The sequence below is a fragment of the Stegostoma tigrinum genome, chromosome 9 (assembly GCF_030684315.1).
Source record: "Stegostoma tigrinum isolate sSteTig4 chromosome 9, sSteTig4.hap1, whole genome shotgun sequence".
Lineage (NCBI taxonomy): Eukaryota > Metazoa > Chordata > Chondrichthyes > Orectolobiformes > Stegostomatidae > Stegostoma > Stegostoma tigrinum.
The window spans coordinates 41,641,541-41,664,812 of NC_081362.1; the positions used below are offsets into that span (position 1 = coordinate 41,641,541).

Sequence of the window (23,272 nt, forward strand, 5' to 3'; positions counted from 1 at the left end):
TGGGCCTGCTGTGTTCATCCAGCCTCACATTTTATTATATGTATCCTGGCGCCATTACATTTGTTCTTCATGCCCATTGTAATTAAACCAGCTCACATGGGTATTTCCTGAATTAAACAAGAAAATTGGAACTTCTAATAGAGAAGAAAAAAAGACATTTCACCAATTTATTAACTGGGTTTCTGAAATCCACACACTCGGAAGTCTGAAGAGGGTGACTGACAAGACTCAGAAATATCTTTTGGGCAATCTGTCACACCCTCTGAATTTAAATCTTCTACAAGTTTCATCTAGGGGGTTAACTTAACCCAAGCTGTCCTAAGCATCTTCACTTTCCAAACTTGTGCAAACAATGTTACTTTGTGAACAGTACAACATTCCTGTTTAGGGAAGGAAATAAATATGTTTCACTTATTGATAGGGCTGTATAGCATGGAAACAGACCCAACTCATCCATGCAGACCAGATTCCCAAATTAATCTAGTCTCATCTTTCAACTTCAATGCCAACTGAGATGGTAAGTAAGAAAGCTGACCTAGATGCATTTGTGGGTGGCAATATTTTTCCGCTAAGTTAAAACAAGGGTGATATTTTGGGCAAGTACCAAGCAACTCTCAACAATGTGGGAGTGTATGAACTCAGCAGATTTCTGTAGGAAACCCATGCAACTGTCGGAGGGAATAAGTAAGAAACTAATAAAAAAAGTAACTGTAGGCTGACTTCGCTCACCTCCGAGTGGAGTATCTCATCGACTTACCCTTTAGTTGGGACACAGCCTGAGGAAAACAGACAAAAAGCAACTTGGGAATGAAAAGGCAGGGGCATGTTGAATATTCCTACTGGGAAAATGTAATTAAAATGTTTATAACTTTTTGAAGACAGTTTGATAATTTTGTCTTGGATTATTCACAAAATAACTATCAAATATAGCAAGTTTCACCAATTTAGTAGGGCGCCATTTGAAAGCCACAGGATGGTTCCAATTATTCCATCATCTTGCTTAGTTTCAAATTGTGCCTTTCTTTGACTTAACCAAAATATGTTTATTTAGTTGTTAGAGTCAATTTCAGTTTGGGTTTCATTGTTGCTTACAGGTGATTTAAACTTGCATTTGCACACTTGCATCTACTGCTGATTTCTAAAAAAAACGATGGGCAGAGTACATGTTTTTCTTTATTCTGGATATCAGATTTGAAAAATTCTTGCATCTGGTGAACCCTTGATACTACCCAAGTTAAATGTCTCACTAGGCATTTGTCCTGAACAAGTTGTTCAGTGGGGTATTTTTTCCCCCAACTCATTCACTGGGTGTGGGTATTGCTGACTAGGCCAGCATTTGTTACCTATCCCAAGTTACCATCAAGAACATGATGGTGAGCTGCCTTCCTAAACCACTGAAGTCTATGTGGTGGAAGTAGACCACAGTGCCATGACAGGGTGGGGGCGGGCAGGATGCTTTTCCAGAATTTTGACCTGGCAGCATTGCAGGAATGATGATAAGTTTTCAGGTCAGGATGGTAAGTAGTTTGGAGGGGCATTTGTGGGTGGCATTCCAGGTATCTGTCACCTTTGTCCTTCTAGAAAGTGGTGGTCATGGGCTTGGAAGGTGCTATCAAAGAATCTTTGGTGAATTTCTGCATTGTAGCTTATGGATGGTTCATACTGCTGCTACTAAACTTTGGTGGTAGAGGGACTAAATATTTGTGGATGATGTGCCAAGCAAACTTTGCCCTGGATAGAAACAAGGTTCTTCAGCGCTGTCGTTGCTGTACTCATCCAGGCAAGTCTGAAGTATTCCTGCACACTCTGATTTCTGCCTTGTAGATGGAGGACAGGTTTTGGGGAGTCAGGAAGTGATTTACCCAGTGCAGAATTTCTAGGCTCATGCCTGCTCTCGCAGCCAAAATATTTGTATTCAAGTTCACTTCAGTTTTTGGTCAATGGTACTCCTAGGATGTTGATAGTGGGCAACGCAGTGATATTAACACCACCAAACGTCAAGAGACGGTGATTATATGCTTTTTTTGTAGGAGACAGTCATTGCATGACACTTCTGTGTTGTGAAGATGGTTCGTCACTTGTGAGGCCAATCTGGACACCGTCCAGGTCTTGCCGCAATTGGACATGAACGTCTTCAGTATCTGAGGCGTTGTGCATGGTGTGGAACATTGTGCAATGAGCAAATATCCGCACTTCTTATAAATGGAGGCGATGTCATTAATGATGCAGCTGAAAATGGTTGGCCCTAGGACACTACTCTGGCAAATGCCTGCAGAAATGTCCTGGAACTGAGATGGCTGATCTCTAATAGGTACATCCATCTTCATTTTTGTCACATATGACTCCAAATCAATGGAAGTTTGCCCCTCCCAATTCCCACTGTTGCATTTTGCTCAGGCACCTTAGCACCACACTCAATGAAATGTGGCCTCGGTGTCAAAGGCAGTAGCTCTCACTTCACCTCTGCAATTCAATTCTTTCATCTATAGTTTGAACCAAAGCTGTAATGAGGTCAGGAGCTGAACGGTATTGGTGGAACCCAAACTAAGCATGAGTGAGCTGGTTATTGCTAAACAAGTACTGCTTGATCGCACTTTGTTGACAACTTCCCTCACTTTGCTGTTGACTGAGAGTAGACTGATGAGACAGTAATTAGCCAGGATGGATTTTTCCTGTTTTGACTCTTCAGGACATATGTGGGCAATTTTCTACATTGTTGCGTATAAGCCCGTGTTATACCTATACTGGAGTAGCTCAGCTAGGGACATGGCAAATTCTGGACCATACGTTGTCAGAACTATTGCCAGAATGTTGTCAGGGAACATGACCCTTGAAGTATCCAGTGCCTCCAATCCTGGTGGATGCCACACAGCGCACACTGAATTGGCTGCAGACTGGCATCAGTGATGCAGGGTTCCTGAACGAAGGTGAAGTAAGTCACTCTGGGTGAAGATTGATGCAAATGCTTCAGCTTTATCTTTTGCACTGATGTGCCCATACGCACCTGGGGATATTTGTGGAGCTTCCTCCTTCAGTGAGTTGTTTAATTGTTTACCACATCTCATGGATGAATGTGGCAGGACTATGGAGTCTAAATCTGTTGATTGTGGAATTACTTAGCTCTATCACTTGCTGCTTATATTGTTCAGCACATAAGTAGTCCTCTTTTATAGTTTCACCGGGTTGACACCCCACTTTTTGGTTGTGCCTTGGGCTGTCCCTAGCATGGTCTCTTGCAATCTTCACTGAACCGGAATTGGTCTCCCTGGCTTGTTGGTTATATTTGAGTGAAAGACATTCTGGGCCATGAGTTTGCAGATTATGTTGAAATACAATTCTGTTGCCGATGACCAACAGCACCTTACGGACTGCCTGTCTTGAGTTGCTATCACTGCTCAATAAGTATCCCATTTTGCGTACTAATAGTGGTACACAACACGATGGAGCATATTCTCAACGTGAAGGCAAAACTTCATTACTACAATGTCTGTGCAGTGGTCACTCTTACTGATATGGTCATGGACAAATGCCTCTGTGACAGGCAGATTGGTGGGATTGAAGTCTATTATGTTTTTCCCACTTCGGCAGACCCAGTCTAGCAAACGGTGCTCTTTAGGGCTTGGTCGGCTTTGTTAGTAGCGGTGCTGCCGAGCCACCCTTGGTGATAGACTTTAAGGTCACCTATTAGTACAGTCAGTGCCCTTGCAATCCTCAGTGCTTCCTCCAAGTCATGGTCAATATGGATGAGTACTGATTCATCTGTTGTCTAGAGGGAGATGGGTAGTTGGGTTGGGTTGCGTCTTTGGTAACCAGCAGGGTGGTTTTCCTTGCCCATGTTTGACCTGATGCAATGATACTTCATGGGTCCAAGAGTCAACATCAAGGTTTTTCAGGGCAACTCCTCCTAGCTATATACCACTGTGCCACCACCTCTTTTGGGTCTACTGGTGTCTGCCTGTGGGACAGGGCATACTCTGGGGTGGTGACACTATTGCCTGAAACATTGTCCATCACATACAATTCCTTGAATAAGACTACATCAGGGTTTTTATTGCTCAAGTAGTCTGCAAGATAGATCTCCCAATTTGGGTACTAGACCCCAGATGTTAATAATGAAAGTTAAAGGGTCTGTGTTTGCTGTTGTCCTTTCTGGTGTCTCAGTTGGTGTAAAATGTCCCATCAGTGACATTCCTTTTTGGAGAGCTTTTAGCACTGACATAAATGAATGATTTGCACGGCCATTTCAGAGGGCAGTTAACAGTCAGCCACATTGTTGTGTGTCTGGATTTATACATAAAAGATGGCAGTTTTCTATTCTAAAGAATATTTGTGAACTAGTTGGACTTTTATAACAATTTAAAATGGCTTCGTGGTCAGACATTTTACTTCAGATTTTTTTGACGATTTAAAACTCTACCATCTGCTGTGGTTCAGCTCGAATCCAAGATTTCAGAACAAACCAATACACCACTGCTTCTTCATATTGATTGAGCATTCAAGGAATGACACAAATGGAGTTTAGGCCAGAGATGATGGGCCATTAACTGACTTCAGCTAGTTGCAAGCGAACAATGTACAATCCTGGAAAATGTCCTGATCTACAAGGACTTGAAACAGCAACAAACTATTTGGAAGTAACGATGCTAACAACTTTGTTGTTTTCCCCCTCAAAATTACATTTGGCTGCAGGGCAGAGAGGAGAAAATTCCTTACCATTAAAGGGGTTCAGGCATCGCTGAATTCTTTGCAGAATTGCCTCTTTTACCTCTTTCTTCTTTGCACACTGAATTCCCAAGTTCTGAAAACTAAAAATTGTGAAGCAATTTAACAAATGCAATGAGAAATAATAAAATTAATTTTTGTTTACACCTAGGAGATAACTTACAAAATAATTTCACTGCATCATTTTTTGGTATATTGCCTGAAATGGTCAGAAGCAAACTTAGCAGAGATCACTGTGGCATATAAATGAGTTTTCAATGGAAACAATAACACTTATTAAAGAAAACGTTTAGCTAAAACAAAACTCCATTTAACTTTCTCTTCTTGAAATATAAATGCTATTTATGCTTCTATATCAAGCAGAGGTACAAGCTGTGGAAAATTGTGCGGGAGTCCATTTCTTGACTGATTTGCATAACACAGTAGTTCAATGTTTGGGACTTCCCCATTACATTTCCCAGATGGAAAAACCATGACATCATCACAGCATAATGGACGACACCTAGGAAGTACATATTTTCAAAATGCTGGGTGGGAATAACAGTTTGTGATAAAGGGAATTAACACTATAGTCTTAATACAGTAATTGTCCATACTATGGCCTGCTTTTTGTTACCAAACCTAAAATAATCTGCTAATCAAAGTATAAACCATTTAAGAATAAACGGTCTCAATTAAACTGCATAGAGAGAATGCTAGAATGTTTTATTTCATTAAAATACGATCACTAATTACATTAACTTTAAATCAACATTACAAAGCACAAGTCTTGGAAAATGAAAAGTCAACATTTTCACACTAAAAGAGAGTGTATTCTAGTCTTCAAGTTGAGCTGTTTCGCTTTCACCATTGTGTTAGTGCTTCCAATAGAGACTACAAGAATTATCAGTCATCTTCACTATTCTAAATTGTATTAGTACACTTTCAAATGATTAATCTAATAACCAAACACTGAATCCTACTGGATTTCTGTACCATATGTAACCTTAAAATATGTAGCTGACATGCAACTTTGAAGTATTGGGAACTATGGAGAGTATAATGTTAGACATCAAGACAACATGGAAAGGCTGTAGAATGGTGGGACAAGTGGCAGATTTAGCTAAATGGATAAAAGGGTAAAGTGTTCCTCTGGTAGGAAGGAAGAGAGGCAATATAAATTAAAGGGTACAATTCTAAAACAGTTAGATGAACAGAAAAATCAAGGGACATTGAAGGTAGCAAGAAAAGGTTAAAAATGTAGCTAAAAGGTATACTGGATTCTGCACTTTATAAAGGGAGACAAAAAGGTACAAAAGAAGTTATGATGATCAGCCTAAATTGGAGTATTATGGCCCCAGATTTCAGGAAGGATAAGGTGGTGCTGGAGATGGTAAAGAAAAAGATTCACAAGATGAGGAACTTTGGTGAAGTTGGGGGTTATTCTCCTTAAAGAAGGTTGAGAGGAAATTTGACAGACTGTTCAAAGTCATGAGGCCTTTAGACAGAATAGCTGAAGAGAAATTGCTCACATTGGTAGAAGCATCAGGAACCAGACAGGACACATTTAAAGCTAAAGAACCAAAACCAATATGAGGAAAAAGTTCCGTTGCAAGTGGGTTAAGATCTGGAACTTACGACTTGAGTGTGTAGTGGAGGCAGTTTTAATCGTGACTTTCAAACAAAAATTGAATAAGCATCTGAAGAAAAAATATTTGCAGGGATACAAAGAATAACCAAGATAACAGCACTAGCTATGTTGCTCTTGTGGAGAGCCAGCACAGATTCACTAGGAATAGGTGGTCTTCTTCTGTGTTATAACCATTTTATGATTCCATGATTTTCACATACTATTATTTAGACAACATGTCCCTAAATGGGTAAAGACTGCAGCAAATGCAAACATGAAACATACAGTGGCAATTCCACATTTGAATCAAGCTAATGAGGAACAGCTCCGTTAACACTGTATCAAGCAATAAAGCTATATATAAAATTCACCATAACTAACCATATTCTGTGTATTGTTCTGTAAGTCTAGGAAAGAATCCATTGGCCTATCATGAGAATGCGTGCTCTTCGGTAGAGCTAACTAACGAATCCCACTCCGTACTTTTTCTTCACAGTCTTTTTTTTGTCTTAAGTACTTATTCTATTCTCTTTTGAAAGTCATTATTGAATCTGTTCCTACTATTCTGTTAGTTACTGCATTCCAGATCACAATGAATGGCTGTGAAGAAAAGATTCCATCTCATGCATTTCATTCTATTCCAAATCAGCTAAATCTATATCCTTTGGAATTTGATCCTTCTACCACTGGAAACAGTTTATTCTTTAAGATTTGTAGCTCAGGTTGTGGGTGAGGTTGTTGACTTGTTTGACGAGCTGGCTTGTTTTTGTACAGGCATTTTGTCACCATGTTAGGTAACAGCATCAGTGAGGACTCCGATGATGCGACGTTGTTCTGCTCAGCTTAGCATTTATACTGTCCGATCTGTTATGGCGAGTACTGTCACTTCCGGTTCTGTTCTGTATAGGTTTGTAGATGGGGTCCAATTCTATATGGTTGCTGATTGCATTACGAGGTGAGAACCATGCCTCTAGGAATTCCTGTGCTTGTACATGTTTGGCTTGGGCTATCTTGGTTATGTTGTCCAAGTGCACTGATATTAGGGAAGGTTTGTCATGTCGTGTTGCTGCTAATTGACGTTCGTGTATTCTGATAGTTAGTTTCCTTCCTGTCTGTCTGATGTAATGCTTGTGGCAGTCATTGTATGGTACTTAGTCTACAAAATACCATGCAACGACTGTCATAAGCATTACATCAGTCAGACAGGAAGGAAATTAGCCATCAGAATACACAGACATCAGCTAGCAGCAACACGACATGACAAACCTTCCCTAATATCAGTACATTAGGACAATGAAGGCCATCGGTTTAACTGGGACAACATACTCACAATAGCCCAAGCCAAACGCAGGAATTCCTAGAGGCATGGCTCTCACTCATCAACAAACATATAGAATTGGACCCCATCTACAAATGCATCCAGAACTGAACTGGAAATGACACTACTCACCATAACAGACCGAACAGTATAAATTCCAAGCAGGGTAGAACAACGTTGCTTCATCGGAGTCCTCACTGATGATGTTACCTAGCATGGTGACGAAACGTCTCAACAAAAACAAGCCAGTTCGCCGAGCAAGTCAACAACCTTACAGTTTATTCTTATTTATACTAACAACCTGTTATGATTTTTAAACACACTCATTAAAATCTCCAAGCCTTCCTGATTAGAGGAAAGCAACCATATCTTATTTGGTGATGTGCTTTTTGAGCTTCAGTTAATTTTGGATTCACACTACTACTACCCCTTTAATTCCACGGATTTTACTTTACTAACATAACTAACCTGTCAAACACATTTTTAGAAGTTCAGCAACACTCCCCATTACTTAAAAGAACTCACTCAGTCAACACAACTTGCCTTTAACAGATCCATTCAGACTTTGATTTAGTAGCCCATATTTTTCCCAATTGCCAATTTATTTTGAACTGGTTTCTCCAAGTTTAGACCTATTTGGTCTGAAAGTGCCTTGTTTATCCCATTCCCCTATCTAAAGTAGGAATGTAACATTTGCAATCTTCCAGTTCTTTGGCACCAGCCCTACTTTCAAGGAGGACTAGAAGATTTTAGTCAGAACTTCAGCAAATTTTCACCAGTTATCACTATTAATAGTCTTGAATGAATCCCATTCATATTAGGTGACATTTTATTTTGAGAATTGCCAATTCATATGTATCCATTTTCGTATGATCCAATATCTCCTATACCACTTCCTCTCCAGTTACATTGGCAGCATTTTTTGCTCTCATGTAGGCAGGCGCACAGTATTAAATTAGTTACTTGGTTATGATTCACCATCTACACAAGGAGGTCTTCCTGTTTTACCCAATCTGCCCTACACTTTACTTGACTACACAATTGGGATTTTTTTTTCCTGTATGCATTGAACAAACACAGCATGGGTCACAAAGTCCTCTACTCATTTATTTGTTCATATTTCAATGCTTTTTCAGACAGAAACACCATCCACAGTGTAGTCGTAATCAAGTCTGCCTCACATGCGAAAGGTCCCCAGCTCGATCCTGGGTGGAAATATTATAGGGGCGGCACAGTGGCTCAGTGATTAGCACTGCTGCCTCACAGCACCAGGGGCTCGAGTTTGATTCCAGCCTCGAGCAACTGTCTGTGTGGAGTTTGCACATTCTCCCTGTGTCTGTGTGGATTTCCTCCAGGTGCTCCCTTCCTCCCACAGTCCAAAGATGTGCAGAGTAGGTGGATTGGCCACGCTAAATTGCCCACTGCGTCCAGGGATCTTTAGATTAAGTGGATTAGCCATGGGAAATGAGTCTGGGTGGGATGCTGTTCGGAGGGGAGGTGTGGACTTGTTGGGCCGAATGGCCTGTTTTCACGCTGTAAGGATTCTACGATTTTATGCACTATTAGGTCTATTCCACTCTCATTTTTAACTGGGACAGGACACATATGCTATATCATTTAGAATCAAGTACCATTAGTCAAAATTATTATTTCTGATTGGACAGTCGATTTTTAAATTACGTGCATGATTATACTTATATAATACTTAAAGTTCAGGTTTGTAAACTGCCCCAACCAATTGTATGAAATTCCTATTTACACAAGTGTAGGAGCTGCAAGTATATTTATCTGTTATACAGAGCAGCTTCAGGTATTTCCACAATTTTATGAAGTAGCAATTTCACATTTGGAAAACAAAAAAGTTTAGAAAAATTTGTCGTGAATTTCAAATACATTTTCCATTAGAAGACATAATATTAATCATTGCAAAAGAGCGGTTATTAATTTCTACAAAGGAAAACAAAAAGAATTCCCTTTGTAACTAACGAGGTATAAATTGGAAATTTAAAAATCTTACATTAAAGAAATCCAACACTGTATTGAGTGGAGCTCTGAATCATTTCAGAAGCAAAATTTATAAAACAGCAATGATTAGTTGTAGTGTAAACAAACCCAGCTGCCTAGTAATATTGAGTGAAAATCTTTTTATTTAAAGAAATAAATTGTTAATATTACTGTGTGTTATTTTTCATGCAATTTCAATTCACTTACACCAAATTTATGCATACACTTTTAATGTCATGAAGAAATAGAACACAAGATTTTGACATGAAGATGTTCACCGATGCACTAAAAAACAACACATGCTCCATAATGACTTTGAAAATAAACAATGTAGCCAGAGACACAACAGAAACAGAAAACGTAAGGAACATACAGCAGGTTAGACAGCATTGCAAATATTAATGTTTAGAACAAAAAGTTATCTCTGCATCCCTCATCCTCAAAAGAAACTAACAAAACATTTAATTATAAAGTAGATATAAACAAATGATAGAACTAGACTGGAAATATATTCAAAAACTAGGCATTAAGAATAAATAGCATGAATCTCAAAGATGGGGGGAGGCAGCGTGGATCTTGAGCTACCCCTGGGATTGTAGGCTTTTTTAAAAGATTTTTTTTGAACAGTTAAAAGATATTTGAATAGATACATGAATAGGAAAGGTTTGGAGAGATATGGACCAGGAGCAGGGCAGGTGGAATTAGTTTAGTTTCAGATTGGACTGGTTGGACTGAAGGGTCTGTTTCAATGCTGTATGATTCCAGGTGTACATACACATATCTTTAAGTTGACAGAAGATTACAGCAAAGAATACAAGAGAAAGGAAAGTCCAGTAAAGCCGTGCATTGTGCATTTATGAAGGGCACTCTCCTTGAAAGCTTCAAGAGGTTATTTCAAAAGAGGACAAAATGAAAAACTGCACGTTTGCAGTATAAGCAAATATTGGACTCTCATTGGGGGTAAAGGTCACACAACATATTTTGCACATGAAGTTGGCAAAATGTGGTCACACAAACAATGAGACTTAACTATACATATGCTAATACAGATTTTCATGTTTTTATACTTTCCATTTTAGGTAGAAAGGGCAAAAGAGACAATTAGCATGGACATAATGCGAACTGCAGATGCTGGAGAATCCAAGATAACAAAGTGTGGGGCTGGATGAACACAGCAGGCCAAGCAGCATCTTAGGAGCACAAAAGCTGACGTTTTGGACCTAGACCCTTCATCAGAAACAGCTGAGGTTCAGTATCCTGCTAACAGTCATGATGCTTTCTTTCTGATGACGGTCTGATTCTGCATTTCAGTGGAGAAACCAAGCTACTGGATGATAAGGATAATCCATTGATCATCCGTCCCAGCGTGTAACACATACACATTTGGGCAGAAGGTTATGTAAATAAAAGCCACGCTGAAATGTGAGCACACAACCAGGATAATGAAATAATACTTCAGCTGCCTGCACTGCTCTACAGGAGTGCTGCAGTACTCAGTACAGCACAAGCCAAAGCTGGCGTGGTCTTGTTGCTGCTTGCTATGTTGACAACTTAAGAAAAGCCCCTTGCCACCAGCTATGTGACAACCAACTGCAAATAGTTGTGGAAGAGGACAAAGAGCCAAACAACTCCCTCCAATGCCATGTTATCCATGATGAAGTTATTCAATTACAATACCAGAAAATGCAACCCAATTCACAATGACCCCACACCTTACCTATAGATCTTCTATTAATGGTCTTCACAGCATTTAAATCCACAATGCTAAAATACGAGCCAACATAAAATAAACATTCCCAACAAAATTTATAAATCAAACCATGCCATTATGCATACAAAGTGTATGTAGACAGTATGTTGTAATTATCATGGATACCTTAAAGAAGGACAGGACTGGCTATTAAGTATTCCTGAATATGGCAGAATTAGAGACCCGATCCAAATATAGAGTCAGATAATATACATGAAAAGGACAGTGAGGGGCAAGACTTGTATTTAGGAATATCTTCTACACTGTATGTCAAGTCCAATGAGAATGGAGGCAGCGCCAGACGTAGTGCTTAGGAATTAGGTGAACCAAGTGGATCAACTGTGAGCAGAGGAACGTTCAACAGGGTAAGAATGGATCATACTCAATAAACTGGAATCAAAGACTGGCAGGCAAAACTGTAGCTAAACAATGGGATACTTTTTAAAAGATGTTTCTGACACAGTCAAGGTCCAAACTGAATATAAATAAAACAAACAAACAGTACTGCGAATGGAAAAACAGATTGAGATTAAGACAAAGAAAATATTTGCTCAACAGGGAATTGATTTATTATGAAAAAGAATGTGCAGAGTTCTGAAGGAGGTGGGAAGTGGGGCTCAGTAAAATTGCTCATTTGGAGAGCTGCCACAAACACATGCTGCTTGACTTCTTTTTCTGCTGTAACCATTCTTGATTCTATAATTATACACGTGCATTCCCTTAGTGCCCAACTTCTGGGTCCCATTCCCTGCTCTCATATTCTTATGCAATACTGTCCAGTGGTTGTAGAATGACTGTTAAAGGCTGTTGATTGTCAATAAGGGAGGCTGCTCATGGTCTTTCAGGATTATCTGAAGTCTATCTCACCCTAAAAAGGCCTAGCTTTGCACTTCAGTGTAGGTGGCAAGAGTCTGGACTGCCAGGTGTGGCACTGGCAGAGTAGCAGTGATGGAATTATGAACATTGCCATCGCAAAAGAGCACAGCAAGTTTGTGCTCCACAGAACCACTATGTGGGCCTGCACAAAAATAGCACTGGGTAACACCTCAGCAATTTGAGCTGTGCATTCACATGGAATGCTCCAATGCCTTGTAGATCCTTTTGAGTACTGGTAGCTATGATATGTAGCATTCTATGATTTCATGGTAGCAATTGAGACAGCATGTCTACGAAGTACAGACATTGATCTTATCATGGTTCACAGTTCCGTCCATGTGTGTTCTCGATTTCCAAACTGTAAAAGGACGACATCCAAGCTCTGCACAAAGCTCCATGCTATGTTTTTGTCAGATTCCTCCATGCTCCTTTATACGTGTATGCAGGAATAGGCCTACCAATGTCTCATGCATCTTAGCAGGTACATCCATTAGCCCCCTTTAGCAGACCAGCCCAAAGTCCTAAGGTGAATCCTCAGTAGCAGAGGTTGTGTGTAGCCCTGGCCTCCAGCATGCTGCATCTGTACTACCCTGACTGCAGTCTAATCTTACTCTGCGCATCAACTTATATAATTCTTGCCTTTAAGCCACCCTTCAAAAGTAGACAAAATATCTGTATCTAGTGTTCTCACCGTCACTACCAGTTTCCCATGCAAGACCTTTTATAAGGCTTGGTGAAGTACACTACATCAAACGCATTGCCCTCAATTACATATCTGGACACTTTTTTAAAAAATTCAAATCATATTGGTCAGACATGACCTTGCCGTAACAAAACCATGCTAACTGTTCTTGATTAGTCCCTGCCTCTCCAGATGCAGATTAATTTTGTCCCTCAGAATTGTTTCCAATAGTTTCTACACCACAGAGGTTAGACTGATTGGCCTGAAGTTTCTTTGTTTATCCTTTGCTGTCCTTGAATAGCGGTGCCACATCAGCTGTCCGCCAGGCCTTCAGCATCTCTCCAGTGGCCAGAGAGGAACTAAAAATTTTTTGCAAGTATCCCTGCTATTTCTTCCTTTGCCTCACTAAGCAACCTGGGATACATTTCATTCAGCCCTGGATATTCATCTACTTTTAAGCCTTCCAGACTACTCAGAACTATTTGTTTTAAAAAAGTGAACTGTGCAGAAACTATGATGGTGAGGAAATTCAAAATAGTTGAAAAGGCCATAGAACATAGGAGCAGAAATTAGGCCATTCAACCCATCATATCTGCTCTGCCATTCAATCTTAGCTGAAAAGCTTCTCAATCCCATTTCCCGCTTTCTCCTCATTACCTTTGGCCCCCTTGACATTCAAGAACCTATCTTTCGCGGTCTTAAGTATAGGCAATGACCCAGCCTCCACAACCTTCTGTGGCAATGAATTCCATAGATTCACCACTCTCTGGCTGTAGAAGTTTCTCCTCCCCTCTGTTCTACAGGGTCTTCCCTTCACTCCAAGGCTGTGCTCTCGGGTTCTAGTCTCTCCTGCTAAAGGAATCATCTTCCCAAATGACTACTCTGTCCGGTATTCTGAAAGTTTCAATTAGATCCCCCTCTCACCCTTCTAAATTCCATCAACTATAGACCCAGAGACTTCAAATGTTCCACATAAGTTAAACCTTTCCAGTCTAAGATTATTTTCGTGAACCTCCTCCAGGGTCAGTATATTTTTCTTGAGGTATGGGGCCCAAAATTGCTCACAATACTCTATATGTGCTCTGACTACAGCTTTATAAAGTCTCACAAGTAAATCCCCGCTTTTATATTCACGTCCTCGCAAAATAAATGCCAACAATGTATTTATCTTCCTTACGACCGACTCAGCTGCAAGTTTGCAGTAAGAAGATCCAGGGCTAGGACTTCCAAGCCCCTTTGCACTTCAGAAAAACATCCGAGACACCTACTTTTCAAAACAGTTAGTATTGAGCCAGGAAAGGGAAGAATTTATAAATAAGCCTATTATAAAAGTTTTGGAGATAGTATTGGCTTGATGTACAAGTTACAATAGCATTTCAAATCTGCAATTGATTGGTTAAAACAAGGCAATACAGAATGGAAGGAAAGTTTCAGCAGTAAGTAATCATAAAGATTAGGAGTAGTTTCAAATAAGATATACTTAGGTATTACATTTGTGTAGAACCTTAGTGAAACACCAAAACCAACATATTCTGCCAGTAACAATTACAAAATAATTAATAGCTTCAAATGTATAAGATAAGACCATAACATACTGGAGCAGAATTAGGCCAATGGACCCAATGAATCTGTTTTGCCATTCAATCATGGCTGATTTGTTTCTCAACCCCATTCCCCTCATAACCCTTGCCCTCCTTACTGTTCAAGGGCCTAAATACATTCAATACATGACTCAGCCTCCACAGCCATAATGTCATTACAAATTAGTATAATGATGCATCAAAGTATTTTTTTTACAACCATGTTTGCAAGGTTAAAAATCGCTGTCTTGTCAATTAGATCAATCATGAAAAGTTAATTTTCGTGATGAAGCCCTTTTCTTCCATAAGACAAACAGCATTTGCAGTTTCAGGAAGAAAAGGCCCTCCAAAATTCTCTCATCTCAACAATGAAAATGATTCTTATTGAAACTAGCACTTTTGAAAGTTTGCCTGCTAGAAAAAACAAGCTCTTGCAGTTTTGGTCTCCTTTTCTGAGGAAGGATGCTCTTGCTCTCAAGAGAGTGCAGCGAAGGTTTACCAGGCTGATTGTAGGGATGGCAGGATCTCAGAGTACTTCATGAGCCATGTGTTAAATTGGGTATTTGGTTCAACTAAGATCTTTGTGCTATGTATTCCTCAAACTGTAATTTAGATTAACAGTTAAGAGCTCAGGATCAGATCTTCAAAAACTCCTACTTGGTCAAGATACTTGTTAACAGAAACAGAGAGCAAACTGTATATCAACTGAAAAAAGTTTCCAGTATAAGTGTTAATTATTGTTAAAGGGAACAACGGGTGATTTAGCAGGTATGGCTTAAGCATATTTCCTATATACACTCTCTACACAAGTAGACAGAGCATAATACTGCGGAGTGATCCAGGATCAGATTGCTTTTTGAATAGAGTCTGAGTGAGAATTTGGTGCATAACAGGAAGGAGGTCCTGCTTTTTGGTAACTTTTTAACCCTGTTCAGATATATCTTGAAACACCTTTGGAGCAGGTGGGACTTGAACTCTGGTCTATTGGCCCAAAAGATAGGGGCACTACCACTGTACCACTTGAACACTTTGCCTTCCCCGCCGTGCATTTTATTCTATTTGTTTTAGCTTTAGCTGACAAGTTTTTTTTGTCTTAAGTTAGGAGAGTGTAACTTGTACCTTAATATTAAGTGAATTAACAAATCAAATAAAGAAGGTTAGACTCTAATGGCAGAACAGGTAATATGTCATTAGTGCAATACGTGGGAGTTTATGGAACATTTTGCCAGGCAACCATACCAGCATTAAATGTGTGGAGTTTCAGCACTTTTGGCTCAGAGTTGCTGAGGTGGCTTCTGATCTGCAGACAGACATTGTGGGCTGTTTGGGTGAGTGCGTTTTGTTCTGGGAGGCACTTAGATCCCTTATGGGGACATGACCTTTAGAAGTGGTCAGTGGTCAAAGATAGGAGATCTTATTAAAAAAAATTCTTACGTGGGATGTGAGCGATGTTGTCCTTAAAAAGTAGCTTACAAAGCCATTTCCTACAGCAATTAAGAGTCAACACTGCTGTTGTGGGTATGGAGTCTCTTACAGGCCAGACTAGGTCCAAAGACAAGCGAGTTAGGTGGATTGACTATGCTAATGTGCCCTGTAGTGTCTAGGGACATGCAAGCAAGGTGCATTAGCATGGAAAACGCAAGGCTATGGTGATAGGGCTGGTGGTGGCCGGCGGGGGTGGTGTTGTAATATGGCTTAGGTGTGGGTGTTGTGCTCTTTTTAGGGTCAGTGCAGACTTGATGAGCTGAATAGGCTCTTTCCACACTGACAGGATTCTATGTGAATTGCTGGGGGGGGGGGGGGGGGGGGGGGGGAGTGTCAATTTTCTTTTCTAAAGGACATTAAAAACCATCTGCTTCACTCTCGACAGTTGACAGCGGTTCATTGGTCACCGTTAGATTCGGTAATAAAACAAAATCTATGAAATTCAAATTTTAACTCTGCTATTATGGGATTCCCCAGGGGAAATGCCAGTCCAGTGACAATACCACACACCACTGACTCCCTGTTGCACATCAGGCAGTTATAGAAATCCAGCATATATAGTGATGGAGGAAAGTTTGCTCTTGACATTTACCAGGAGAAAAAGAACAAGGACTGAATAAGCAAATTGACAATGCCATCATGATGTAGAATATCATTCAACTAAGGCATACATAAAGGAATGTGACAGTGATATGGGACAGTTTGATCGCGATGATAGGTACTGTCCTCAGCTGCCAAAGGACGTGCTGCATGCCTGTTGCCAAGGTGTAGTACATCTCCTTCAGCAGGCACTTTACTTGGATTGGGAGGAGGGGTATCCAGTTGCTTTAACCCATGTGAGACAGATTACATGGGTAGATATAGAATCGAAATGCTGCTTAGTGTGTTTAAGGAATGAGGTTACAAATTCAAATGCAGAACCTGAAAAGGAAATAATCTCTGGATTGTTAGCCGAGGCAGATACCAAGTGCCATATGGTTAAACATCATAGAAATTAAAGCTAAAAGTGGTGGTGGTGAGTAGTTTACAGACCGTAACTGCAGTTATATCACTGGAGACAGAATTAGGCAAAAAATGACCAGAGTTTATTATCAATTCAATATATTACTTTGGGGACTATAATATTCACAGGATCATAATTTAGGGTGGACCAACCAAATTGGAAACGGTTACCTGGATAATGGGTTTACAGAATGTTTTAGTGGTCATTTCCTGGAGCAACATATTGTGGAACCAAGTAGGAACAAAGGTTTTTGCCTAACAAAAGTACAAATAATTAGTAATATCACAGTAAAAGATGCACTAGAAACCAATGATATAATAATGAGTTCCATGCTATATCAACCATGTGATTGTTCAAAGCAACAAACTCCACAAAATTTCTTACAAAGTTTGAAACTAACATAATCAAGTCCCTAAATAAGAATCCTAATATTATGTAGCTATGAGAAGAAAGCTAACTAAATTGGGTCAATTGATTAAAGAGTACTGTGATAAATATACTATGTGAATATTTTACAAAAATATTTCTAAGGATGTTACAGTGTACTCCTGTTCCTATTTCTTATGGCTTTGACCCCCATAATTCCTGTTGTATGGAGTAAGCAAGTTGAGCCTAAATATTCATACTAACAGTGAAAGTAGCTTGTCCCTAGATATGAAATGTCCCAGTAGATTTATTGTTCAATTTTGCCCCTTCATTTGATTGTAACTGTGGTCTAAATCCTTCGTTTTTCTTTCCCCTCAACTTCTTTGACCACATCACCCTTCCTCCATAGCTCAGTAGGATTATGGTTTACCTTTACTGATCTAATTATCAGAATATTTCCATCTCTGCAACACCCTCCCACTTCTTGAACTTACCCAGCCTGATTCTGAACTTACGTGTGTCTCCCTTCATTTTCCCCACCAACGAGTTCTCCTTCTTAAAATAGCTCCATCTCTCTCCTCCTTTAAGAAAGGCATTCCTTAAAGCACTTTGACTGAAGTTTCGGCTACCCTTCCTTCTGTGCTTTAACTTTCAAATTGTCTCACTGCAACTCTTTGAAATGTCTTGGGGCAATTTTACATTCAGCATCTCATATAAATGCAAATATTTGCATTATTTTGTTACAGCGATAAGGGAGTATAAAATTAGAACTAGACTTGACATGGATATTTTCCACAGATCAATGCCCTGTGATATTCATTTCCTAGGTTTCCCTTGAAGAATAGCACTATCGAAAAATCACTGTGTTCTTAAATTTAGTACATCTATTTGAATAAATTGGCCGTATTAAATTTTCCAGAGCTCTCATTCTTAATGGTTATCCATCCAGACATGTACAGGTGATGCTATAAACAGAACTGAAGTCAGCTACGGTAGCTCATGGTCAAGTAGTTCGCTAATGGTTACTTAGTTAGATACCAAAGTGTGCCAAGTTTCCAAGGAATCAAGATAGACAAATAGGAGGCTGGAAGAATACAACAAGCCAGGCAGCATCTGAAGGAAAGAAACAGTTAATGTTTCAGGTAGTACCCTTCTTCCTTTCCTCCAGATGCTGCCTGCTTTGCTGCGCTTTTCCAGCCTCCTGTTTATCTACCTGGATTCCAGCATTTGCAGTTTCTTTTGTCTCCTTCCAAGAAATCATATTTGATGGCATTAGAGAAGTGGGGAAAAAAATTGTTAAGAAAAGGGGGGCAAAGCTCTGAATCAACACTTCACTACAGCATATCACACAACACCACAAAATGCTGCAAGCTCCCATATTAGCCATTTTTATGTCATCTTGTGTCAACTTAAGGAACAGAAATAAAGACAATTTACAGTGCTTTTCACAAACTTAAGATTGTCCCAAAACACTAATCGCCAATGAAGCACACTTGAAAAATTGTGACCATTAGAATGTGGAAAACATGAAAGCCAGTTTGAATATAGAAAATCTTAGAAAAACAGCAATGCAATTAATGAGCAGATTATTTGTTTTAGGTGTGTATTCAAGGATAAATGTTGATTGGGATGCCAAGACAATTCCACTTTTGTAAAAAAATAACATCCATTAACAGGCAAGACTTTCACAATAAGCATTCATCTAAAAGATGACACTATATCACTACAACACACTCCAAATATGATACTGATAACAGTTTAGCATTAAGTGCTGAATTCTTGGAGTGAAGTTTGAACCTAGAACCTACTGACCCAGTAAGGAGCATGCTACTACTAATTCATAGTTTACAAACTGGAACCCATGAATAATGCTGAGAAGTGGGTTGTGATTGCCCGAAATAGTTTTCTAAAAAGAATTCCAAATGTCCAGAAAGAAGCCTTCTAATCAATTAGTTTAGGAGGTTCCAAATCAAGGAACTAGATGCAAAAGGGCAATGTGCTAAACCTCTCCCCTCGAATTATAAAATATAAACATCAATGTTGGTTCTCATTAAGTCTCCAAAGGATAATGTGCAAAGTACTTAAAATTAAATCCAGACAACCCAATCACAGATAGAAATTGCTGAAGTTAACTCACACTCATGTTTCATATTTTAAAATCTCACACTATTTAATTCACACCCATGTTATATTTGCACTCATATTTCAAAAGCTTTGACTATCAAGCTGTAACAAATAATTAGGTTAACTATTCACCATAACCACATTAAGAGTAAAACAATTTGTAAGATTGCAAGTATTGTTAGATTTTGCTTCATTTTATAATAAATACTATTAAATAGATATGGTACATAGATATTTGACAAATATATTAGGTTGACTAATATGTAATCCCATCAATGCCTTTAATATCTTCAGGTTTGGTTTGTGGCCTCTAATTTTCCATTCTCCATCTCCATGAACTTAACAGTCAAAACCGCACTAACCTACATCCCATTCATTTAGACTAACAACTACTTGCTTTTAAAACTCTCACCTTTGAGTTCAAATCCTTCATTGACCTCATTCTTTTTAATTCTGTAACTCCCTCCAGGAACATGAGAAATTTTCATTCTTCAAACTCTGGCCTCTTAATGTATCTCCACTTCGTCCACCCCATTATTGATGGCCATAACTTCAACTGTTTAGATGCTAAGCTCTGGAATACCCTCCCCAAACCTCTGTTTTTTCACCATTAAAACACTCATTAACACCCATCTTTTTCACTGAACTTTTTAATCATCTGTCCAAATTCTCCTTTATTTGGCTTGCTGTTAATTCTTGTTTGGTTACGCATCGTGTTGCATCTAGGAGATTTTACTACATCAAGTGTGCTATCTAAATGCAAGCCATTTTGCTGCTGATGGCAACCTAAAATGTGTGCAAAACTTTTAATGAAAAAAAGCCAAGTTAACTGAACTGGTGCCCCAATTCATCAAGAAGAGTAAACAGCTGTGAAGCAAAATCAAACCAATGTCTTACATTTCACTTATAAAATAGAAAGATACACAGAAGTAAAAAGTATTAGTTTGAACTTGAATACCTACCAAATAATTCTACGATCTGGGCCAAAATCAGCTTCATAGAACCCATCTTTACAGTCTTTCCCAACCAAGTCATGTGGGTGGGGCTTGAAAGGTTCCATTTTTGTAACTAAAGTGACTAAAACTCTCCCTCTTCCAAAATAGTTAGCAATCTGCATGGATAAAAGAACACAGATCAGGACTGAAAAGTTATAAAAAGGAAGGAAACATTAAAAATGCATAAAGGAATTTAATAAGTGTACAGCCTTTTGTTTAAATATTGTTTTCTCGTTACTCAAGTTTGCTAAATCTAATTCAGACCCATTTATACAAATAATACTATATTAGGGTCAACATGGTACAAAGTTAGTCACATAAACATGGGTGATATAATGGAACGCTGTCCGTATTCTCTACTCATAGATTTTGGTCTGATTCTACAGTACTTCTTTCTTCTCTGAATACTGACAGAGCTCCAAAGTAAAAGTCAATATACCCTGCTTCCTTGAAATTCAATGTTAATTTTGATGGATTTGTTGCAAAGTTTAACAGCACGATTTAACAGTAAAATTTTGTAAAGTACAAATGTTTGCATATACATCGCCTTACCGCGAATATAACATTCAGGAGGTCAAGCTCCATGATGATTATGGCTCGTCAAATACAGATCATTTCATTTTTAATATAACAGCAACACATCAGTTATCTACAAATCAACTCATACCCCGTATCGAAGAGATATATTTTTCAAAACCAACCTTGAGGAGAAGCACTCTAAATCAATTACTAAAAACACTGAGAAACTGAGCAAGGCATCAAGAAGAGTGAGAGATTTCAGAGCATACTGAATGTACTGAAAAACACCTGCAAACTTGGTTAAACTCATTGGGAACAAGAACACCAAGTGATGATAATTTTGGCATCTTAGTTGTTTTATTATGCTTTTCTTTAAAATTCATAGTCATAAATGATTTAATAATTATGATAAGCTCATTTATTTCCCCAACATATTAAACAGATGAATTACTGTAAAGGTGGTGTGAATATATAGTACATCATAATTACAATATGTATCATGTGCAAACTGAGTCAACCTGCCTGTATAAGGAGTTCCTAATCCTATTCCCAACTGAATCAGGGAGAAACATTCAGTAAGATGTTGGTTACAAATTATTATGACTTACAGGTTATTCTATGTAAACACAAATTACGCAACAGTAAATTACCATGTTCTGCATCACAGAGTAAAAGATACTTTCTAGAGAGCTACTTTGTTCATTCTTTTTGATGAAAAATTGATTAACACGCAACTGTTCACAACATTTTGAAATCTTGTGACATAGAAACAGGATTTTCTTTTGCATTAAGAGAGCTTTTATTCCCATAGATATTTTTGTTCCGTTTTTGAATCACTTCAAAAAGGATTTTACAAGAAACACAACATACGTTTACAGAAAGCTTAAAGCCTCCATGTATTTATATTATACCTGGATTGAAGGATATGTTCTATTGTTATCTGTGCTGTGTTCCCCAGGAATGCTACCAGCTGATCGTCCTTCACACTTATATCGGAAACGCATACCACGTTGCTTGGGCTGCTCAACAATTTCAACGTAAGGTTCCCCTAAAATTTAAATAAAACAACTAAAGCAACACACAATTGCAGTAAAGTACACAGTAGCACAATCATACAAATTGAAGGTCAACTTAGAGATAAAGTTATCACGTTTTTTAGATGAAAATGTACAGAAATCCCTTACCTTGAAGGGCAAGCCTTGACATAGCGGGCAGGTGACCTCGCACTGCAAAAGTAGGATTCCATTAGTAAGTATTGCTTATTATCTTTTTTTTAAAAAACATCCACCTGCCTACTTAAGAAAAGCAAGAAGTTCCCAATATGCTTCGATTAAGATTAGATTTTCTAAAGGATAAAATTGTTTCTATGCAAGCAAATTAAAATGTGAGGTTAGATGAAAGCATTGAAGACCCAAACTGAGAGTTGGTGTTGCCCTCTGATGATGTCACTAGGAAATCATACATGTTTAAAAGAAAAGGTCACTTGAGTTACACCCACAACTTAATCGTGGGTGTGCACTGAACCACATATGATGCAGGTCCTGCTAACTGCACCCACTAAAAACAAAAGTAATTTTCCTCACGTCCTTTTTTAATGAAAATCATTTTACACAGACCAGAAATATAACTTTGCAGATTTTTTGTTACACTGTATATTATACCTGGATTGAAGGATATGTTCTATTGTTATCTGTGCTGTGTTCCCCAGGAATGCTACCAGCTGATCGTCCTTCACACTTATATCGGAAACGCATACCACGTGTGTGTCAATACATTTACATTCAACCCATTTAACAAGTTCATCATATTGTAGTCATGTAATATATTTCAATATTCAGTAATTGATAAAGTTAGGAAAAATTTACTTCATTAAAATAGCTGGTTGGGTCAGCCATACTTATATCTGGCCTCTACAAAATGTCATCTTTTTAAAAAAAAAATCATATGACTACTTAGTCACAGTTAGAGAACATTAATTTGTGCAGACCAGTCAAGTAAACAGAGTGACTTGCTCTTTTATTCTGGACTGTAGCTGTCCATTCAGATAGATTTGCAACATATCTTAAGGAGTAGAATAGCAAAATGTTAAAAGTTAAGTAGTTGGACCAAATATTAAATTACACAGTGGGATGTAGTATCTTAAAAAGAAGTCAGCAGGTAATGCAAGATTCACTATTGACATGACTCCCTCAGAAGTATATTGTTTTCAGACTACATGAGTTGCTATGAGCATTGTTAT

General features: G+C 38.6%; 1 protein-coding gene across 3 annotated transcripts in view; it reads right to left on the bottom strand.

Moving 5' to 3' along the window:
• rel (v-rel avian reticuloendotheliosis viral oncogene homolog) overlaps nucleotides 1-23,272 on the bottom strand; it is a 56,237-nt gene that overhangs the window by 30,894 nt on the left and 2,071 nt on the right. For all 3 annotated transcript variants that reach the window (XM_048535467.1, XM_048535468.1, XM_048535470.2), the window contains exons 2-5: nucleotides 22,218-22,259; nucleotides 21,945-22,081; nucleotides 20,482-20,630; nucleotides 4,714-4,805 (exon numbers count right to left, since the gene is read on the bottom strand). In XM_048535467.1, the coding sequence (XP_048391424.1) occupies nucleotides 4,714-4,805; nucleotides 20,482-20,630; nucleotides 21,945-22,081; nucleotides 22,218-22,259 (420 nt within the window). The remainder of the gene's footprint in view (nucleotides 1-4,713; nucleotides 4,806-20,481; nucleotides 20,631-21,944; nucleotides 22,082-22,217; nucleotides 22,260-23,272) is intronic.